The sequence below is a fragment of the Rhinatrema bivittatum genome, chromosome 14, assembly GCF_901001135.1.
Source record: "Rhinatrema bivittatum chromosome 14, aRhiBiv1.1, whole genome shotgun sequence".
Taxonomy (NCBI): domain Eukaryota; kingdom Metazoa; phylum Chordata; class Amphibia; order Gymnophiona; family Rhinatrematidae; genus Rhinatrema; species Rhinatrema bivittatum.
The window spans coordinates 9,195,195-9,213,810 of NC_042628.1; the positions used below are offsets into that span (position 1 = coordinate 9,195,195).

The following is an 18,616-nucleotide window of genomic DNA, read 5'->3' on the forward strand; positions in this document are numbered from 1 at the left end:
AGCAGGTTGCCGTTTAAACCTTCTGCGTCTGTTTGGTCTTCCCACTTCCTCTTAATGCAGCTTGTCAACTTTTGAAAACCTTGTTTGTGAAAGCTGCTCAGGATAATGTGGTTAAACAAACAGTAAAAAAAAAAAAAAATAAAGAACCTTACCAGGCTATAGGGGTCCAACGTTTGTGCTTACAGAAGGGAGAAAAGCCAAGGACCTGTCTTACATAATTTCTTGCACAACTCTCAACCCCTCAGGCTTCCGCTGATCCTTGTAGTGCTGCAGCCTGGAGGAGGAAGAGAAAGCTGCAGAGCAAGCAAGTGTTTGTCCACTATTGCAAGCAAAGGTGCCAGCTCTGCTTGAGCACCTCCATTGTTGAGTAAACTCCTTCACTTGAGCATGGGTAAGAGTTATTGGTGTGGAGTTTAGCACCCACAATCGCTGAAAAGTGGGCCTCGCTGGTGGGAATGAGAGATGGGCAGTAGTGTAGTGGAGCCCTGGCTTGAGTCTGTCTCTCTAAGGCGCGCAGGGTTCTCGTGCACAAAATTATTCCTGAATGCTAAATGAAATGTTTTGGGTTGATGATGCTCTTTCCATACTGAGAAAAGTTCACATATGAAGAAAAAAATCCAGCACTTGGAATCTGGAACAGCTGATTAACGCTTGGGAAGAAACTGATCCTCCTGCCATGCCCAAAAAAAGTGGTGCCCTTCCGGGCCAGAGCGAGGTCCTGATGGCAGGGTGGACACTGCAAGTGTCCAGCCCTACTTAGCATGCTGCTAATAATAATAATAATAATACATAAAAGTGTGCCAATTATCCCTTGATTTGATCTCTTCATTGGGAAAGATTGTGCTCTTAAAATGTAATTAAATATTTGTTTTGACTGGGGACGGAAGAGTAAAGGTTGAAACTGGATGTCAGGAGACACCTAGTTTAGATGCTGATGCAATATTTTGGCCACGCTTTGGAAAATGAAGTTCCTACTCCTGTGGTGAGCTTGTAGAATACTTCCTGAATCCTCCTGGCAAACCTTCCGAAGAATGGCGAATACCACAGATTGCCAGGGAAGGCTGTGCCTCCTGGTTAATGCCAGTGACCGATAGGGAGCTGCTTTGTTAAGGAACAGAACGAACCTGGTGCCTAACTCTACTTTCTTCTCCATCCTCCCCCCCCCCCCCCTTTCAGGTGAGGCCTTCCCCAGCAACTTGACTCTCTCCCTGGGTGGGTTTGTGGCCAGCGGACTAGGGACCTCCTCCACACCCCACGGAACCACTGCCCCTTTACCCTTCGACCCCTCCTGCAAGTCCCTCACCCCCACCAATCTGCAGATGATGCAGCAACTCTGGGCAGCTCATTCCCATGAAGGTAAAATAATAAAAGGAAGTGAATTCTGCTTGGTGACTGCAGGTCACTTAATTGATGAGGTTACTTTATGAGCAGTGGAAGCTGTTGGTGGATTAATATTGACAGCTTTGGCAGAAGCTGGAATAGCACTTACCCCAGGTTATAATTAACAGCAAAAGCTAAGGTGAGCCGGGCTGGTGATTCCCTGGACTGCTGCTGATCTCTGGCGTTTTGGTTTCATTAACTGAGCAGTTGCTTCATGCTTGGCTTATGACCTCATCGCTTTAAAAGGCAGAGGAGGTGCCTGCATTGGCTCTCCTAACCTGAACCATCTAGGTGTAGCCTAGCCCAGTGGCATGATGGCAGGAAGCACACACCGTGAGACTCTTTGCTTCATTTAGGAGGCCATATTGCAGCAACCTAGATTTTAGGCCAATTTTCAGCCCAACGTATTTTTTTTGACTAATTGCCCAAATCTAGATGACCAAAACGTGGCCTGCTCTCCATTCGTTTACCTGTAGGTGCCTAGCCTGGAAAATCAGCGGGAAGTTCCTAACTTGCTTCTGTTGGACCTACCCTGCCCATTTTTTTTTATGGCTTTCTAAATTTAGGTGCTAGGGCCAGCTCCATTTTCAAATGGGCCAGGTAATCACCTGCAATCCTCAAAGTTGGGCAGCTCCACCGTTTGAAAATTGACCCCTGTGGGACTGGGACTTTTGTTGCTAAGGATCTTTGATTTGCAAAGCTGTTTTTTTTTTTGTTCGAGGGAAGGGAGAAAATAATTTATTCTCCCCCCCCCCCCAGTCTTGGATTGTGTTATGGCATTATTGCTATATCCATTCATTTATTTTATTCATTCACAAGATCCCGTCGGTTTAGCCACACCCTCTGCTAGCCGCCACTCCAAATCCGTGTTGACACCCTCCAAGAAAAATGAGCCCACGAGAAATCGCGACGCTTTGTAAAAGGGGGAGGGGGGAGGGGTCATTAGATTAGGGTTTTGTAGACAGCGCCATCAGCCACTGGCTTTCTCCTCTGCTGCAGCTTCGCTTCCGCCTCAGCTTGCCCCGTTTAAAGGGTGCTTTGTGCATGGGGGTCACGGTGTTGCGTTTGATCTTGTGCTGAAAGTTTAGCGCTTGTTAAAGGGAGACTGACAGCTTTTGGCAAGGGGTGGGGCGTGCGAGGATTTGCATCTGCGCCTCCTGAACGCCACGGGTCCCGTCGCGCTTCTGATTGGAGCCTTCCTGCCGGCTTCGTACGCGGGCTGCCCACGTGATTCGACCACTGCCTGCCCTTGCACTCTAGGCCACGCCCCTTCCGCCTCCGATGCCTGTCCGCGCATGCTCGGCTGCGATCCTGCCTTGTATTCTTTCATTGTCCGCTTTCTGCATTAATGCTCTGCCTCTGCCCACCACTATTTAGTGCTTAGCAAGCTTTTGAGACTTTACAGCTACCTGATTTTTTTTCTTTCCTGTTTCAAGTTTTTCTGTTGTAAGTACAGTATATATGTGTGTGTGTGTATATATATTTTTTCTTACCCTTCCTTAAATGCTGGTCTACAGCCCTATGAAACGCACAGTGTGCTATTGATCAGGTTGAGGCAGGCGGCTGTTTTTAAAGCAGCAATTTAATGTTGCTGACAGAATTTGGCTACAGCGGAATGCTTCCCCGAGGGCATACAGCACTATAACATATAGCACTAATCAGCCTCGGGAAGAGGGAACTGCTTTAAGGTTATTTTCTGCAAACAACTGAGTTTGTACCAAGCTAATGAAAATATTGCTCCTTGCGCAGTGATGTCCCAGTCTCCTGCTGAACCTGTTAGGGAGTCCTGTGCAGCTGGTGGGGGACCCCCCCAAAGCCCAACAGCCTGGTGTGAAGGGCTAAAGTTATGGAGAAAATGACTTTCTGTTCAGTGGGTATCTTTTCCTCCGGAGGGTGCACAGTGCTGTATTAGAGCACACAAGAATTTCAGCTAACCCTGCTTCAGAGCTGGTTAGATTGCAGTGATGCTGCAATAACATCTGGAAATGACCCCTGTGTGCTGATGCGGTTGAATGCTCTCTGCAAACTCAAGCTTGGTTTGATACCGGCCTCCTCCCTGTGTGATCTTAAATCACCTTATATTCAGCTTTCCCCTCCCGACCCTTAGAACCAGGCAGCAATATAGCACTTGTGTGAATTAGATTGTCCAGCATTGTTCATAGTGATATTGTGGAAGGCAGGGATGGATGAATGAACTGCTTAGCATTAAATTCAGACCTCATCCAAATGAGGTGGTGAGGGTTTGGGGGCATGGGGAAGAGGTTTGGATAATCGGTCAAATGGTAATAAGCCTCAGATCAAATAGGGCAGAGCAGACTTCTTCACAGCACATCAAGGATAAGCATGCAGCCCATGGCCCACTTTCAACCTCCTTATCCATCCAATGAGGTGCAGAAATATGAAGATTTGCATTTTTGTAGCTGAGGGTTCAAACTGCCTTCCAATGTGTGCAATCATTTGAATCTGCAAATATTTGCATAAATCTGAACTGACCCAATCAAACCTGACTTTACCTTAACATGGTAAACAATATCTCTGCGAAAGTCCATAACTTAGTAAATACCATAAATTTGTAAATTTTTTTTCTCTCTGTTAAACTCCTATCGATTTTTCACTGCTCCCAGTTATGTATTTCCCTGTTTTATTGTAACTGCAACATTTTTCGTTCCGCACCTGTTAATGTCCTTATTGTATCTTCTTTTTACACCCCTTTGTTAATTGTAAACCGGCATGATGTGATTCCTATCGCGAATGCCGGTATAGAAAAACACTAAATAAATAAATAAATCAATCAAATACAGATTTTCCTAAATAAACAAAGTCCTATTTGAAGCTGGTGGAAGCCCAGTCCTATGTGACATTTTCTTTGGGTAGATTTGAACTGGGTTATACAGGTTTTGCAAACCTGTAATTGTAAATATTTTCCTAATGAATGGGAAGCTACCTTTTTGGAAAGGAACAGAGACAGAAAAGTGCAGATAGAATCAATTCAGCAGATTTGATTTGTATCATAGGACAGGTTTGACCCACATAACAAAGATGTTGGTCATGCCAACATGAAGGCACCTGGGCTACCACTGGGATAGGAAGGCCAGTGTGGCCTGCTGTGACACTGCTCACGGCAATAAACTAGCAGTGTGCAGACTCACAAGAAAATCACTATTAAGCCAATAGGTTTCGATCTGATAGCAAATGAAGAGTGTACCAGTATCTTTGGACTTTGGTAGAAGAACTGGTAATGTTAAGTTTTTACATATGATTATTACATTGCATCACTCCTAGTCCTGAGAAAAACTCACTTTGCGAAGTGCACAGATTAATAAGATCTGATTTACAGCACACTGAAGTTCCAAGTAATAAAATACTCCCTGTGGAGAAGTAGTATGGTGATGTTTAGCCCATAACCAGTCTCTGATCTTTGCTGGGTATTGATCTGAAAATGGGTCAAGGTTCCAGGGTATCTCATTATTGCATTCTGCATGGGGGTACCTTACATAGACAAACCAGGGTATCTTGTCCTTGCGTTCTGCATGAGGGTACCTTACATAGACAGACCAGGGTATCTCATCATTGCATTCTGCATGAGGGTACCTTACATAGACAGACCAGGGTATCTCATCATTGCATTCTGCATGGGGGTACCTTACATAGACAGACCAGGGTATCTCATCATTGCATTCTGCATGGGGGTACCTTACATAGACAGACCAGGGTATCTCATCATTGCATTCTGCATGGGGGTACCTTATATAGACAGACCAGGGTATCTCGTCCTTGCGTTCTGCATGGGGGTACCTTACATAGACAGACCAGGGTATCTCATCATTGCGTTCTGCATGGGGGTACCTTACATAGACAGACCAGGGTATCTCATCATTGCGTTCTGCATGGGGGTACCTTACATAGACAGACCAGGGTATCTCATCATTGCATTCTGCATGGGGGTACCTTACATAGACAGACACACAGTTTCCGCAAATATAAATTCTCTGAATGTATTCTCCTTTTCTCCCTTGAATGTAAAACTATAATTGGGCTGTTTCTGTGATATGTGAATACTGCAGTAATTTCTCACAGGCCTGTCAAATTTCATTCATTTGCAGACGTTTATTACAGTTCATCCTGGGCTGGCCCAGTAGCTGAATCTTCCAGTTTGATCATCAGGTTGGGTCTTCTGTGTCGCAGATCAGCTGGTGGTGGAGATGCTGTGGAGGCAGGGTTCAAACCTCCTGGGGGAGGTTAAGGGTGACATCTGGTGGCTCGATTTAGAGTCTGGGATTCGAGATTCACTAAAGAGCTAGGAACAGTCCATTAAAACAAGGGAGAAAGCTCTAGGATGTTTGAGAACGAAGGGCCGTAACACCAAAATCCATGTCCCGGTTCCATCTGAGTTGGAAGCGAAAGGAGAGGCTACCAAGTCAAAAGAATAGTTATCCTTAATAACTGATTACAGCCTATATTTGAGTTGTCGTCTCCAAGGCTATCACACGTCTTGTTGGTAAATAGAAACATAGAAACACGTTGGCAGAAAAAGACTGCATGGACCATCCGCCCAATTAATTTAGCATTATAATTCTCATCATTTCCTTAGAGATTCCCTGTATTTATCCTGTGCTTTCCTGTTTTTGTCTCTTATTGCCTCCTCAGGGAGGCTGTTCCATGCATCCATCACCCTCTGTAAAAAAAAATAAAATAAATAAAAATATGTTCTAAGATTACTCCTGAGTCTGCTCCCGTTCAACCTCACTCCATGACCCTCTTGTTCTGGAGCCTCCTTTCTGTTGAAAAAGGCTCACCTCCTGTGCATGGAAACCTTTGAGATATTTGAATGTCTCTATCATATCTCTCCTGTCTCGCCTTTCCTCTAGGGTGTGCATGTTTAGATCTTTAAGTCTAACCTCATTAGCTTTAGAACGAAGACCGCTGACCATTTTAGTAGTCCCCCTCTGGACCAACATATATTTATATGTGCAGCCTTTTTATATATTTTTCATTAAGACATTCCTGGCAAAATTCTTTTTTATATATGCCAACTTTTTGGAACTTTTTAAAATTTTGAGCTTTGATGAAAAGAGAGAGACATCTTTCTCTCCTACTGGAACACACTGGAGGAAGTCAGAAAATCAGTAATTAATTTTAAAAAAATGAGGAAATCTCTCTCTTGAACAGAAGTTGGCACCTCTGCTTTTTCTGTGGGCTTTGCATATTTTAGAATCCGTATGTACGTTTGTCTCATGTTCAGCTGAAATAGTAACTGGGGATATGGAGATGTGTGACCTTTTTAGGACTAACAAAAGTTCTAACATGCTCCCAGATTATTGTTCTGTGTGATATCTTGAGCTGGGAAGTCCATTATTACCTTGGTAGGAAGCTACTTTAGCAGCATTTCCAAGGAAGAGTTCAAGATTGGGCAGCACCCCTTGGGGTTTCTGTGGTTTCCATACCTGTTGGCTGACGAGATCCTGAGTTTCCCAGTAGTGATGGTGCGGTCTCAGGGGGCCCTGATATCTCTTGCATCTTCCACTCCCCCCTTCTCTGGTGCCTCTAAAACACTCACTAATTATATGGAAGGTTCTATCACAGTACATCCTCCCAGAAGTATTCTATGCTTTGACACAAGAAACAGGAAAAAAAAATACCCACAACTTGGATAAATAAAATTATTAAGGGATTAGGTTAGCCAAGACTGTCCCAGGTAACCAGCAGGAAATGTACCATGGAGCAATCACATTAAACAATACATAGAAACATAGCTACTGTTCAGTCAATGATATATAACTTTAGCGGTGTGCATGGAAAATATTTTAGGCTCGTTAAATTTTTTTTTTTTTTTAATTAATTTTGTTCATTTTGATGCCCAAATTCATTTTTCGCTTGTTGTGCTGTTTCATTCGTTTCCATTAAAGTCAGTGGTGGAAGTACCGTAATTCATCCTATTTTGGAATATAACATTAGCATTTTTTATCCAAGTTTAATGAAACTTGCAGGCAGGCACCAGCAGTAGCAGGAATAGCACTTCACAACAGTAGCACCACAAGAGCAACAAAGGGCATCAACAGCAATGACTTGTATAACCCAAAGCACCAGCAATGACACAAGCATTCTGTGGCACAGAGTGAGGAGTATGGCAGCAAACACAGTGATATGATCACAAGCAAAATCCTGAACCAAGTGTGAGGCAGGGCGGGAGGAGCAGGCTGAGCAGTAACAATTGCCCAATAACAACAACTTAGTGCAACAGTTGCACCTATAAGAATTGTGCAGTGTTACATTGTCTCTCTTCTACCACAGAGAAAGCTGGAGGCTGCCTTAAGTCAATGCAGTGCACATGCTGCAAGATACACAGACAGTTTATCTGTATCTTTCCTGCAACTACTGGCACAGTGTCAGCTATAGTGGTAATCTTACCCTGATGAGACACACTGTAACCTTCTCCCAGAGATTCTAGACTTTTTTTTGCTACTGGGTAGCACTCCAAATCACAGCTAGGCACTGTGTCAATATGGGAACCTTAACAGTGCACTTTGCTTTCTTCTGTAAACTATTTTTTTCTAATTACTTCTTCCCTCTTAATTTTTGAAGCAAGGAGCTTCAGAATCTTTGACTTCTCTCTCTAAGATCCAACGGAGGAATGACTGAACAAAGTGCTGATTACCCAAAGTGTTCTTAGTTTCATTTTCACCTAAAGAAATGAAGTCAATCCATGCAGTGGCCAACTGGGATAGGTAGTTGAAAAAATGCTGAAACATCATCCTTCCTTGTCCTATTCCTTACCAGTTCAATTCAGTCTCACTTCAAGTTAAAAAAAAAAAAAAAAAAAAAAAAGCATCGCTTTGCTTTCTTCCATAGATTTTAATGAGACCAAATGAATGAGCTGAAAATGATTTGGATTTTACAGGGGGCAGTGCCCTTTTGATTTTGTTGATTCAAACTGAAAATGACTCATTCATCATGTTTTTCACTTTTGTATCATCTGAATGCACATCCCTGTGTGACTCGTTTTTGTGAACTCTTAAAGGGAGCACTAGAGGCAGATACTCTAGTTAATTGACCTTTTTTATAACTATAAAAGATCAACTCTAGTACTCCTTCATTGCACCATGAACTTTAAGGCTTTCTTGTGATACCATAAAAAGATACAAGGGTATCTGGTGCACTGTGGGGGCAGATAAGCAGGGTAATTTTCTGTAGTAGGTAACCTATGTGCAGGCTGTATAGTGACAGCAGGTCTACATCTATTCTAGAAAAAAATCCTTCTGACTCAGAGGATTCAAATGTACAAAATGCTTCTGCGGGTGCAATTACAATTATACCCAGTCTTCACCTCACCAGCTGCTCAGTCCCTAGGTGAGAAGGCTTTTCCTAGCCAGGTTATAAGGATTTTCTTAGTTTTTCCCCCTGGCGCATTACCCAGCGCACTCAGCCTGCAGTGAGAGCTTGGGCCTGGAGTAACATTCAGTGGTGGCTTGTGAATACTTTCAACTGTGTCTCAGTCTTGATTACTGCTTCTGCTATGCTGTTCCCAATACATTGTTGATGTTCATGAGATCAGTTAGAAAAAGAGCCAAGCCTTATCTTGCTGTGGGCTCACCAGGCAATGAGGGCTGAGCATAGGTAGCAGCAGGCAATTCTGACGAACAGAAATCCCATCCGAGGTCTTGGCTACCTTTATGCTAACCTGACTTACTGAGCAAACACTGCCGCTCTCTATGGAACTCTTGCTGTGGTCCCTAGCTCTCGCTGGCTTTTGGCTTCCATTTGGAGTAATGCAACATAGTTTGGTCTAATCAAGTCTCAGTTTCCACTGATCCTTGTAAATCAGACCATGAGGCTGAAAGGCAATAGCACTTCAAGGATATCAGCCTAACTTTAAGGAGAGTACGGGAATTGTAGTCCATTACAATGACTAGCCCCAATACAGGTCTATGCGAAAATTTGTAATTCTGTAGGGTTTCATAATGCTTACAAATCCATTTACAGATTAGAAGCAGATTTAAGGGCTGTCACAAAGCTATGCAATGGCAAAGGATTATTATTGATTTAATAAAAACCTTTCATAACATTTCTTTTGCTGAAACAAAAAACTTTATAGCATCTTTGTTGTTCTAGCCCTGTGATTCTAGTTACATTGTGAGACTGAGAAAAGACCATAAGAACATAATATATGCCCAGTATCCTGTTTCCAATAGTGGCCAATCCAGGTCACAAGTACCTGGCAGGATCACGAAGGGTAGGTAAGATTCCCCAAGTCCACCTTAATAATGGTTTATGGTCTTTTCTTCCAGGAACTTGTCCAAACCCTTTTTAAATTCAGCCTAACATATTTTATCACATCCCCTGGCAACGAAGTCCAAAGTTTTATTATACGTTGAGTAAAAAAATATTTTCTCCTATTTGTCTTAAATGTATTACATAGTAACTTTTTTGCATGTCTCCTAGTCTTTGTACTTTTTGAAAGAGTAAACAACTGTTTTGCATCTACCCATTCCACTCCACTCATTTTATGGACTTCTATCATATCTCCCCTCAGCTGTTTCTTCTTTAAGTTGAAAAGTCCTAATCTCTTTAGCCTTTCCTCACAGGAATTGTTCCATCCCCTTTATCATTTTGGTCACCCTGCTCTGTACATTTTCTAATTCTGCTATATATTTTTGGGATTTAGTGACTAGAATTGCATATAATATTCAAGGTGTGGTCGCACCATGGACTAATACAAAGGCATTATGATATTATCTGTTTTATTTTCCATTTCTTTCTTAATAATTCCTAGCATTCTATTGCTTTCTTGACACTGCCACACACTGAGCAGAGGATTTCAATATGTTATCCAGTATGATGCCTAGATCCTTTTCCTGGGTGGTGACTCTCAATGTGGAACCTTGCATTGTGTAGATATAATTTTGGTTGCTCTCCCCTATATGCATCACTTTGCACTTGTCCACATTTAAATGTCATCTTCCATTTGGATGTCCAATCTTCCATTCTCAAAAGGACCTCTTGCAATTTCTCACAGTTTTCTTGTGAGTTAATGACTGTGAATAATTTTGTATCATTAGCAAATTTAATACACTTCACTCATTGTTCCCATCTCTAGGTCATTTATAAATACGTTAAAAAGCAGTGGTCCCAGAAGACATCTCTGGGACACTCGCCTATTCACCTTTCTCCATTGAAAAAATCGACCATTTAGCCTTTCAGTTTTATTTCTTTTTAACTAGTTCTCAAGCCACAATAGAACATTATCTTCTATTCCATGACATCCTAATTTCCTCATGAGGGACTGGTTTTTATGAAAATCCAGACACACTGGCTCACCTATAGCTATATGTTTATTCAACCTTTTTCTAATGTTGGGTCAGATCTGTTAAAGAGTCCCATTTTAGGTCTATGGGAAAAATGCTTGGTACATCTACCCTTAATGAAGACGAGCTATTTAAGTACATTTTGTGTCTGTGCATTTGATTAGGAGCCTTCATCAAATTTCTCTGAATGCTGGAATTTGTATGGTTCATGGCAGAGTATTCCAATTTACGTTTTCCTCCTCTTTCTTGCCCCCCCTAGGCCTTCCACCTTGCCCCTGGTTGACCAACAGTCTTAATCAGTTCTGTTTTTTTTTACCCCACTGTATGCATGGCATTGTAGCTCTGATTGTCCCTTTGATAAATCACAACTAGAAATCATTGCATGCATTGGGGCAAAAACTGGGACTGGATCATACCTGTTTGGTTGACTTGGGATGAGTTGGGAAGCCTAACCTCACCCCACGTGCTTTGGATTGCTTGAACAGTTGCCTGGATACCTGCAAGGAACTGGAGAAAGCAGGGGAGATGGGAAGAGTTTTTAATGACACCTTGGCCAGTCTTGTCCTGTTCTGATTCCACCATGCCGTGTATTTAATTTTATTTTACAAAGTAGCAAAGTCTTCTGAGCAGAGACAAAGGGATGGATTGTCCACTGTTCTCTTGTTTTTGCTTCTGCTGCCATAGCTGTCCTTGTTAAATATTTGTAGCAACTTAATCGTCCCACCCCCCAGAGAGTAGCTGAAAGGTGAATTAACCCAACCTTTGGCCTTTCACTCAGTCAGTATATCCCCCAGCCCTAAGTTCTGTTCATTTATTAGCTGATCTTACCAAATGCCCTAGTTAGATTAGGAGAGAGTGCATTGCAACCCATCTTCCGAAGGAAGAGGGCCTCTGATATTCCACTAAGAGTAAGTAGGCTTAAATTGTTCTGAGGCTGGTGCCCGACTTGCTCACATGGGAGTTGTAGAGCAGCAGAGCCTGTGTGGTAGACGCTGGGCTAGATTGAATTTCTGTGGAAAAAAATGCTTTTTAAATTGGCAGACCAGTGTAAGCCTACATGTTATAAGTGCACAAATCATTCAGAGGCCCCTGAGCATTAGGTGTATGTCCCAGGCATCTCGAGCTCCAAGCCGGACACCGGTGACGGGGAAGAGTCTGGAAAATGATTACTCACCCATGTGTGATGGAAGCCTGTACCACCTATGGATGGCAGCTGGTCTCTGCTATCCAAAGGTAGGTAATACCAATGGCTTTTTTTTTTTTTTGTGTGTGTGTGTACGGTCTCCGGATGGCAGGTTATCTGAGCGACTGTCAGTGACTTTCAAAACTCTACAGCACGGTGTAGCATGTTACTTCCTGGATTCTCCTGCTGTCCCAGTGATCTCTATAGGAGCGCTGCTATTGGTTCAGTGGGTGGGGGTTTAGGGCTGAAGTAAAATATTTACTCACCTCAATCAGAATGCAAAAAGACCTCGCAATCCAATCCGGTCCATTACGGCTGAAGCCCGATCAGGGGAAAACTCGAGTGGCTGGGGGAAAAAAAAACCAAACCCTTGCCCTCTCTTGAGGATTCCCTTGTCCGGCAGTCAAGGTGTAATCTTGCCAAACACCTTATCTCATATCACCTGCTGATGTTTACAGAAGGACTGCAACCAAAAACCTGAAGTTTAGTTTGCCATCTACCTAATTTGTGCTGGAAACCTGCCTAAGGCAGATCTTCACTCTGTGCCACCTGTGTTTTTAGGTAAATCCATTTGCTTGGGAAGTTTTGCTGGTGGCCACTTGCACTCCCCATAGGTGATTTATTATCTTGAATTGCAGCTCGATTTCCTAGATTGCTTTGGGCCGGGGGTGGGGGAGGAGGTGCAAGGGCTGCAGGGAATAAATCTGGTCTCTTGCTCTAGCAACCCCATTGCAAACCCTGCACTTTTCTCTCAGAAGGAAACGGCCTTGCTCATTCGAGCAGGGGGTGATGCAAGACATTTTCTGTGCCAAATCTTTTTGTTTTATTTCGTTATGTGTGTGAAGTGATATTTATGCGCACAAAATTGATTTTATATGTGAAAATAGTTTTTTTTTTGTATGCAGAGAAACAAAATAAAACAAATGCATTTCCCTAGTTTCGAGTAGGTTGTGCTACCAAATGGGGTTTCAGCACTTTTCATCATTTCCGAGGGGGGGTCAGTGGCTGGGGAATGGATGGTTGTGTTTGTTTTTAAATATTTATGCTACAAAAACTGAGGTCGGTTTCAAAAGATTTCTCTGACTAAATTTGGAAGTTACCCAGATAAGCCTTTGATTTAAATGCCCCCTCCCCCACTAGCAGGTTAATTTTGCTGGACAAATCGTTCCCGGCACAGCATTTACCTGCATACAGCGAGGCGGCTCTGGACGCATTCCCGGGCCACGCAGTTAAACTTAGCCCGTCAGCACGGGCTGAACGGAGTCTGGCAACCGACAGGATAAATCGCTGTTCTCAAGTTAGTCGGGTGACTTAATCTGGCACCGTTACCTGGATAAATCTGGTAGAGTTAACCACGGGTAACTTACCTGCTCGGTGGTCTTTGTATTTGTAAGCTTTTGAGAGCTTGGTAACAGTATTGTTCGATGTAAACTGTTAGGGGAGGGATCTAAAGCTCCCAGCAGTGAAGAAGATATAAAATGTTGTTCCAGGAAGTCTTGTTAATTGCTCTGAAGTTCATGTTTCTCTTCCTTAATTTTTTTTCAGGATATTCCCACTTGCCAAATGGTCTGTACTCTTCGTATATTCCCCTGAGTCACCTGGAGCCCCCTGGCAACGGAGGCTCCCTCTTGGCACAGCTCGGTCAGCACAATCTCTTCGAATCTCAGAAAGGTCAGTACATGGGTGTTTTAATAGATTTCTTTTTTTTATAAGTGCGAGCGGTTAAAAACCCCAGTGGGAGCAGGAATCCTTCTCAGCCTTTCTCTTTCTTTGGAGCTTTGCAAAATGTGGGTCAATCTGTAATGTGAATGTCCGGGATGCAAAGTATTTTTCTGAAAGCTGAAGAAGAGGAACTGCAGGGTGACAAAAGGAAGGAGGGAAAGGTGGGTGTGAGAGGAAGCTTAAAATTCTACAGAACTCCAAAGCTGGTTTCTGCACATTCGGTGATGGGAAATACAGCGACCAGGAATCTAGACATTCAGAGTTTGAACTCCCTTGGATTTCTCCACTTAGCCTTCATACAGCAGGCGAGTTCCAAGCAAAACCCAAATTTGAAGGTACAAAGTCTCTGATTTACTGAAGCCAATTTTCCAAGTGAGTCCTGCACTGAGGTGGTGGTTAAACGTTTTCTCAGGGACCTTCAGCCAGTGGGGTTTTCAAGATATCCACCACAAATGTATATGAAATATATGTTTGCATGCACTACCTGCATTGTATACAAATATTTCACCCATATTCATAGTGGATATTATGAAAACCTGACTGCAGAGGGTCCCCAGAGATAGGATTGGTAACCACTCCTCTATATAATGCAGGCCAAGATAGATAATATCTTTAGAAAGATGACATCAGAAAAAGACCTTACGGACTATCTAGTCTGCCCAACTAATTTAGCCTTACAATTCCCATCCCTCCCTCAGAGATCCCCTGCATTTATCCCATTCTTTCTTGAATTCAGATTCCAGTTTTGTATCCACCATCTTCATTGGGAAGCTGTTCCATGCATCCACTACACTGTCTGTAAAGAAATATTCACTAGGAACACTCCTAGTCTATTCTATCCCTTTTCAACCTCATCGCATGACCCCTTGTTCTAGAGCCTCATTTCTGGTGAAAGAGGCTCACCGTCTCTGCATGGAAACCTTTGAGATATTTAAATGTCTTTATCATATCTCCCTCAACTCACCTTTCCTCTAGACTATACAAGTTTGGATCTTTGTCTATCCCCATACACTTTAGAACAAAGATCACACTGACCATTTCAGCAGCCGCCCTCTGGACCAACTCCATCCTGTTTATATCATTTGGAAGGTGCGGTCTCCAGAATTCCAAATGAGGTCTCACCGGGGACCTATACAGGGGCAATATCACCTCCCTTTTTCTTACCATTTCTCTCCCTATGCAGTCAAGCATCTTTCTGGCTTTTGCCATCACTTTATGCACCTGTTTGGCCACCTTAAGGTCATCAGATACAATCACCCCCAGGTCCCACAGTTCTTTCATGCTTAGAAGAATTTCACCTCCAGTACTGCACCTCTTCTTTGGGTTTTTGCATTCTACATGCATTACTCTGCATTTCTTTTAGCATAAAATCTTAGCTACCAGACTCTAGACCAGGGGTGGGCAAGTCCGGTCCTCGAGGGCTGCAAACCAGTCGGGTTTTCAGGATATCCCTAATGAATATGCATGAGAGAGCTTTGCATACAACTGAGGCAGTGTGTATGCAGGTCTCTCTCATGCATATTCATTAAGGATATCCTGAAAACCCAACTGGTTTGCAGCCCTCGAGGACCGGAATTGCCCACCCCTGCTCTAGACTATTCCTTGAGTTTCACTAGATCCCTCCTCATGTTTTCAGTGGTTTCCTGGCTGTCTACCCTGTTGCAGATTTTGGTATTATTGGTAAAAAAAGACAAATCTTTCCTGAAAATCCTTCAGCTAAGTTGTTCACAAAAATCTTGAAAAGAACCGGTCCACGGACCGCTCCCTGTAATGTGCCTCTTCTCAGAGTATACTCCATTTACCACTACCACTTCTTCACTCCCACTCAGCCAGTTTCTAACCCAGTCACTCACTCTAGGTTCCAGGCCAAGGGGGCTCAATTTATTGTTAAGTATCCTGTGCAGACCTGGGTCAAAGGCCGTACTGAAATCCAAGTGCATCTCATCTAGCAATCTAACTCTCTGGTCACCTGATCAAAGAAATTGATCTAAATTTTCTGACAAGATCTAACTCTAGTAAAACCTCGCTGCTTTGGATCTTGCAGCCCATTCAATTCCATAGCTGCACTGTCCTCTGTTTTAGCAGTGTTTCCATTAATTTGTTCACTGCTGAGGTCAGACTAACTGCTCTGTATTTCCCAGCCTCCTCCTTATTTCCACGTTTATGAAAAGGAGCCACACCTGCCCTGTTTCTTGTCCTGCTGTGGTTGTAGCTCTGTACAGTTTGCATCTGACAACCTTCTTACATCCAGTGAAGGACAGGTTTACCAATAGGCAGAGTAGGGGTAGTCGCCCCTGTGGGACAACTGCCTTGCTGTGCATCATCATCTGCGGGCCATGCTGCCTCGTGAGGGAGGGCGGTTGACTATCCGTATGCCAAAGGGCAGCCGTAGGTATAAATCCGCTGCTGCATGTGAAGAGGTACTGCTTGGGACTGGGTGGGAGATTGGAGTAAAACTCTAATGTTCCTATTGGACTGAGTTTTACTGTTCTATTGCTGTTTCATATGGTCTGTTAAACCTGTTCTTTCGTTTTAATAAAAATTTTACAAATTAAAATTAAAAAAAACTCTAATGTTCCTGGTGGTGGAATCGGAAGACAGTAGCGAATGACGACCTCTGCCTGCCTACGCCACACCCTTGAGTTTAGTGATCTCGCCTGAGCCCACATCCCAAGCTGCACGGTTGGCGCACTTGTCCGGTAGAATCTCCAGAATGAAGCCGAGAGACTGGCTTTGAACTGCTCTCTTGCACCTAGCAAGTGCACTCTTTGCAGCTTGAGATTGAGTGCAAATGAAACTAAAGAACTTTGACTTCAGTTCTTAAGAATACGCTCCTCCTAATCCATCACCATTTACGGTGTTGTAGCCTTATTAAGGTCACTGTAATTTCTACTGCTGCCTGCCTGCTTTTAAGTCTGGGTTTATTTATACTCATTCTTTTTTTTTTCAGATGGGTTTTACTTATCGGGCCACGCAGGGCAGTCCACTTTGCATCCCCCTTCCTCTGTGTCCAGGACAGTGGCCAATCACACGCCAAGCTCCATTCTGCGTGAGAAGGACTTTAGTGGACACATGCATAAGAGCACTAAGGAGTCTCTGAAAGACTCAGCCAAGGAGAGACTGTGCAGGAATGATTTGTCTTTACTTTATGCTAAAAAGGACAACAAGAATAAAGAGGAGCCTAGACCCAGGAGTGTTGTAGATCTTACCCAGGAAACTAAACCAGACAATGAGAGGAAACTGGAAAGGATTGCTAAGGCTACAGAGCACCTGTCCCCCTTTCTCTCTGAACACTTCCCAAATCGAGGTGCCAGCAGTGGAGAACCAAAGTCTAAGAACCCTTTACAGACGTCTCTGTTGAGTAACTGTAATAGTGGTGGGGACTCTTTGTCAAAGGTTTTTGGTGTTGAACAAGACAAATGTACGAAGGATCCCAACAGACATGATGAGAACATGAGGCCTTCAACTCATACCCACATGGACCGAACAAAACGATGTGATTCTGTTGTAACCTCCGTTGGCACTTTGCACGTTTCCTGTAGTTGTTCTTCCCCTCACCCTTCACAGCAACCCACAAAAATGGTTTCCTCTTCCACATTCCCTCCGCAGCCTGTCCATTCCAGCATGTACACCATCTTTCCGCCAGCCAAGGAACCAGGTAGGGAGCACAAAGTCATCGCTCCAACCTTTGTGCCTTCTGTTGAGGCCTACGATGAGAGAAATGGCCCAATCCAGATTGCATCACAGGCCAGGGACAACAAAACTAAGGATGCAGGCAAATTATGCGTGCTGAACTCTCCTGGAGAGCGATCGTATGCCGATGGTTCTCGTCCCCACTTATCTCAGGACTTCTCTTGCCACAGTGATGCCAAAAGGGTGGAGGTCGTGAGGGAGAAGAGCTCAGTGATCAGATCCAATTCTTTGGCATTAAAACGACCTGTAACCTCTGAACCTTCTTTGAATCGATCTGGGCTTGGATCTCCGGAAAGCAGAGAGTTCCTGGCCTCAAAGGACTTGATGAAATCGTGCCTAGAGAATGAACCCCGTGCTTGTGATAGGGACAGGTTTCAGAGACCTGGCTCCAAAGAATCGGCCAAGGTGTACGGCACAATGGACTCTACTAGGCAACACCTAGACCATGCGCAGCTCAAGCTGCCAGAACAAAAATGGAAACCTTTTGAAATGGGCAACTTTGCCACTACTCAGATGGCAGTGCTTGCCGCTCAGCACAATCACGCAAGCCGGGTGGAGGAGGAATCCAAGAAAGCCTACTTGGACTCCACTAGTAGCCTCCAGAGGCCTTCAGGGGGGTCCAGAGGGACTGCTGAGGCCCTCCACCCCGCCTCCCACGGGGAAGGGTCCGCCATGCAGAGCCTAATCAAGTACAGTGGCAGCTTTGCAAAGGAGGCGGCCGCCAGGCAGAGCAGCGGCAAGAAGAGTCCCTTTGGAGGGCTGGGGAACATGAAGATGGACCCGACCCAGCTGAGCGCTTCAAAGATTCAGCAGCTGCTCTCCCAGCAGTGTGGAAAGCACATAAAAAGGGACCCAGAGAGGCCCGAGAGTGCCAAGTCCTTTGGACGGGACAGCATGGGCTCCCAGGGAGAAGTGGAAGTGAGGCATCCGCCCGTGGGCATAGCTGTGGCCGTGGCCCGACAAAAGGACAACAGCGGCAGCAAACTGGGAGCCAACCTAGCAGACAGAGAGCACTCACTTTCCATGAGCTGTATAAAAGGTAGAATACGATCATTTTTGTCTTTCTTTATTCACTGCTGTTATATCTTTTATGCCCTTGTTGGTTCAGGATAGCCCGTATGGAATTTACAGACTGCCGACTTATGGATTGTGTATGGTGCAAAAAAGTGCACAGGGTTACGGTAAATCGCTCGCCCGCTGCTGTTTACAAGATGGTTTCCCCTGCTTTTATTTTTCTATTTATTCCCAGTGCTGCTTGCTGACCCACTGGTGTAGATTAGCATCGTCTCCCTGCTGGCACTGGCCATGAGCCTTCATTTGCAACCTGCCTGGGATT

General features: G+C 44.1%; 1 protein-coding gene across 7 annotated transcripts in view; it reads left to right on the forward strand.

The window, feature by feature from the left end:
* Positions 1 to 18,616, forward strand: part of TNRC18 (trinucleotide repeat containing 18) — a 117,587-nt gene that overhangs the window by 20,209 nt on the left and 78,762 nt on the right. For 6 of the 7 annotated variants that reach the window (XM_029576510.1, XM_029576507.1, XM_029576511.1 and 3 more), the window contains exons 3-5: positions 1,177 to 1,356; positions 13,411 to 13,536; positions 16,538 to 18,319. In XM_029576510.1, the coding sequence (XP_029432370.1) occupies positions 1,177 to 1,356; positions 13,411 to 13,536; positions 16,538 to 18,319 (2,088 nt within the window). The remainder of the gene's footprint in view (positions 1 to 1,176; positions 1,357 to 13,410; positions 13,537 to 16,537; positions 18,320 to 18,616) is intronic. The other variant, XM_029576513.1, reaches the window with a different exon arrangement.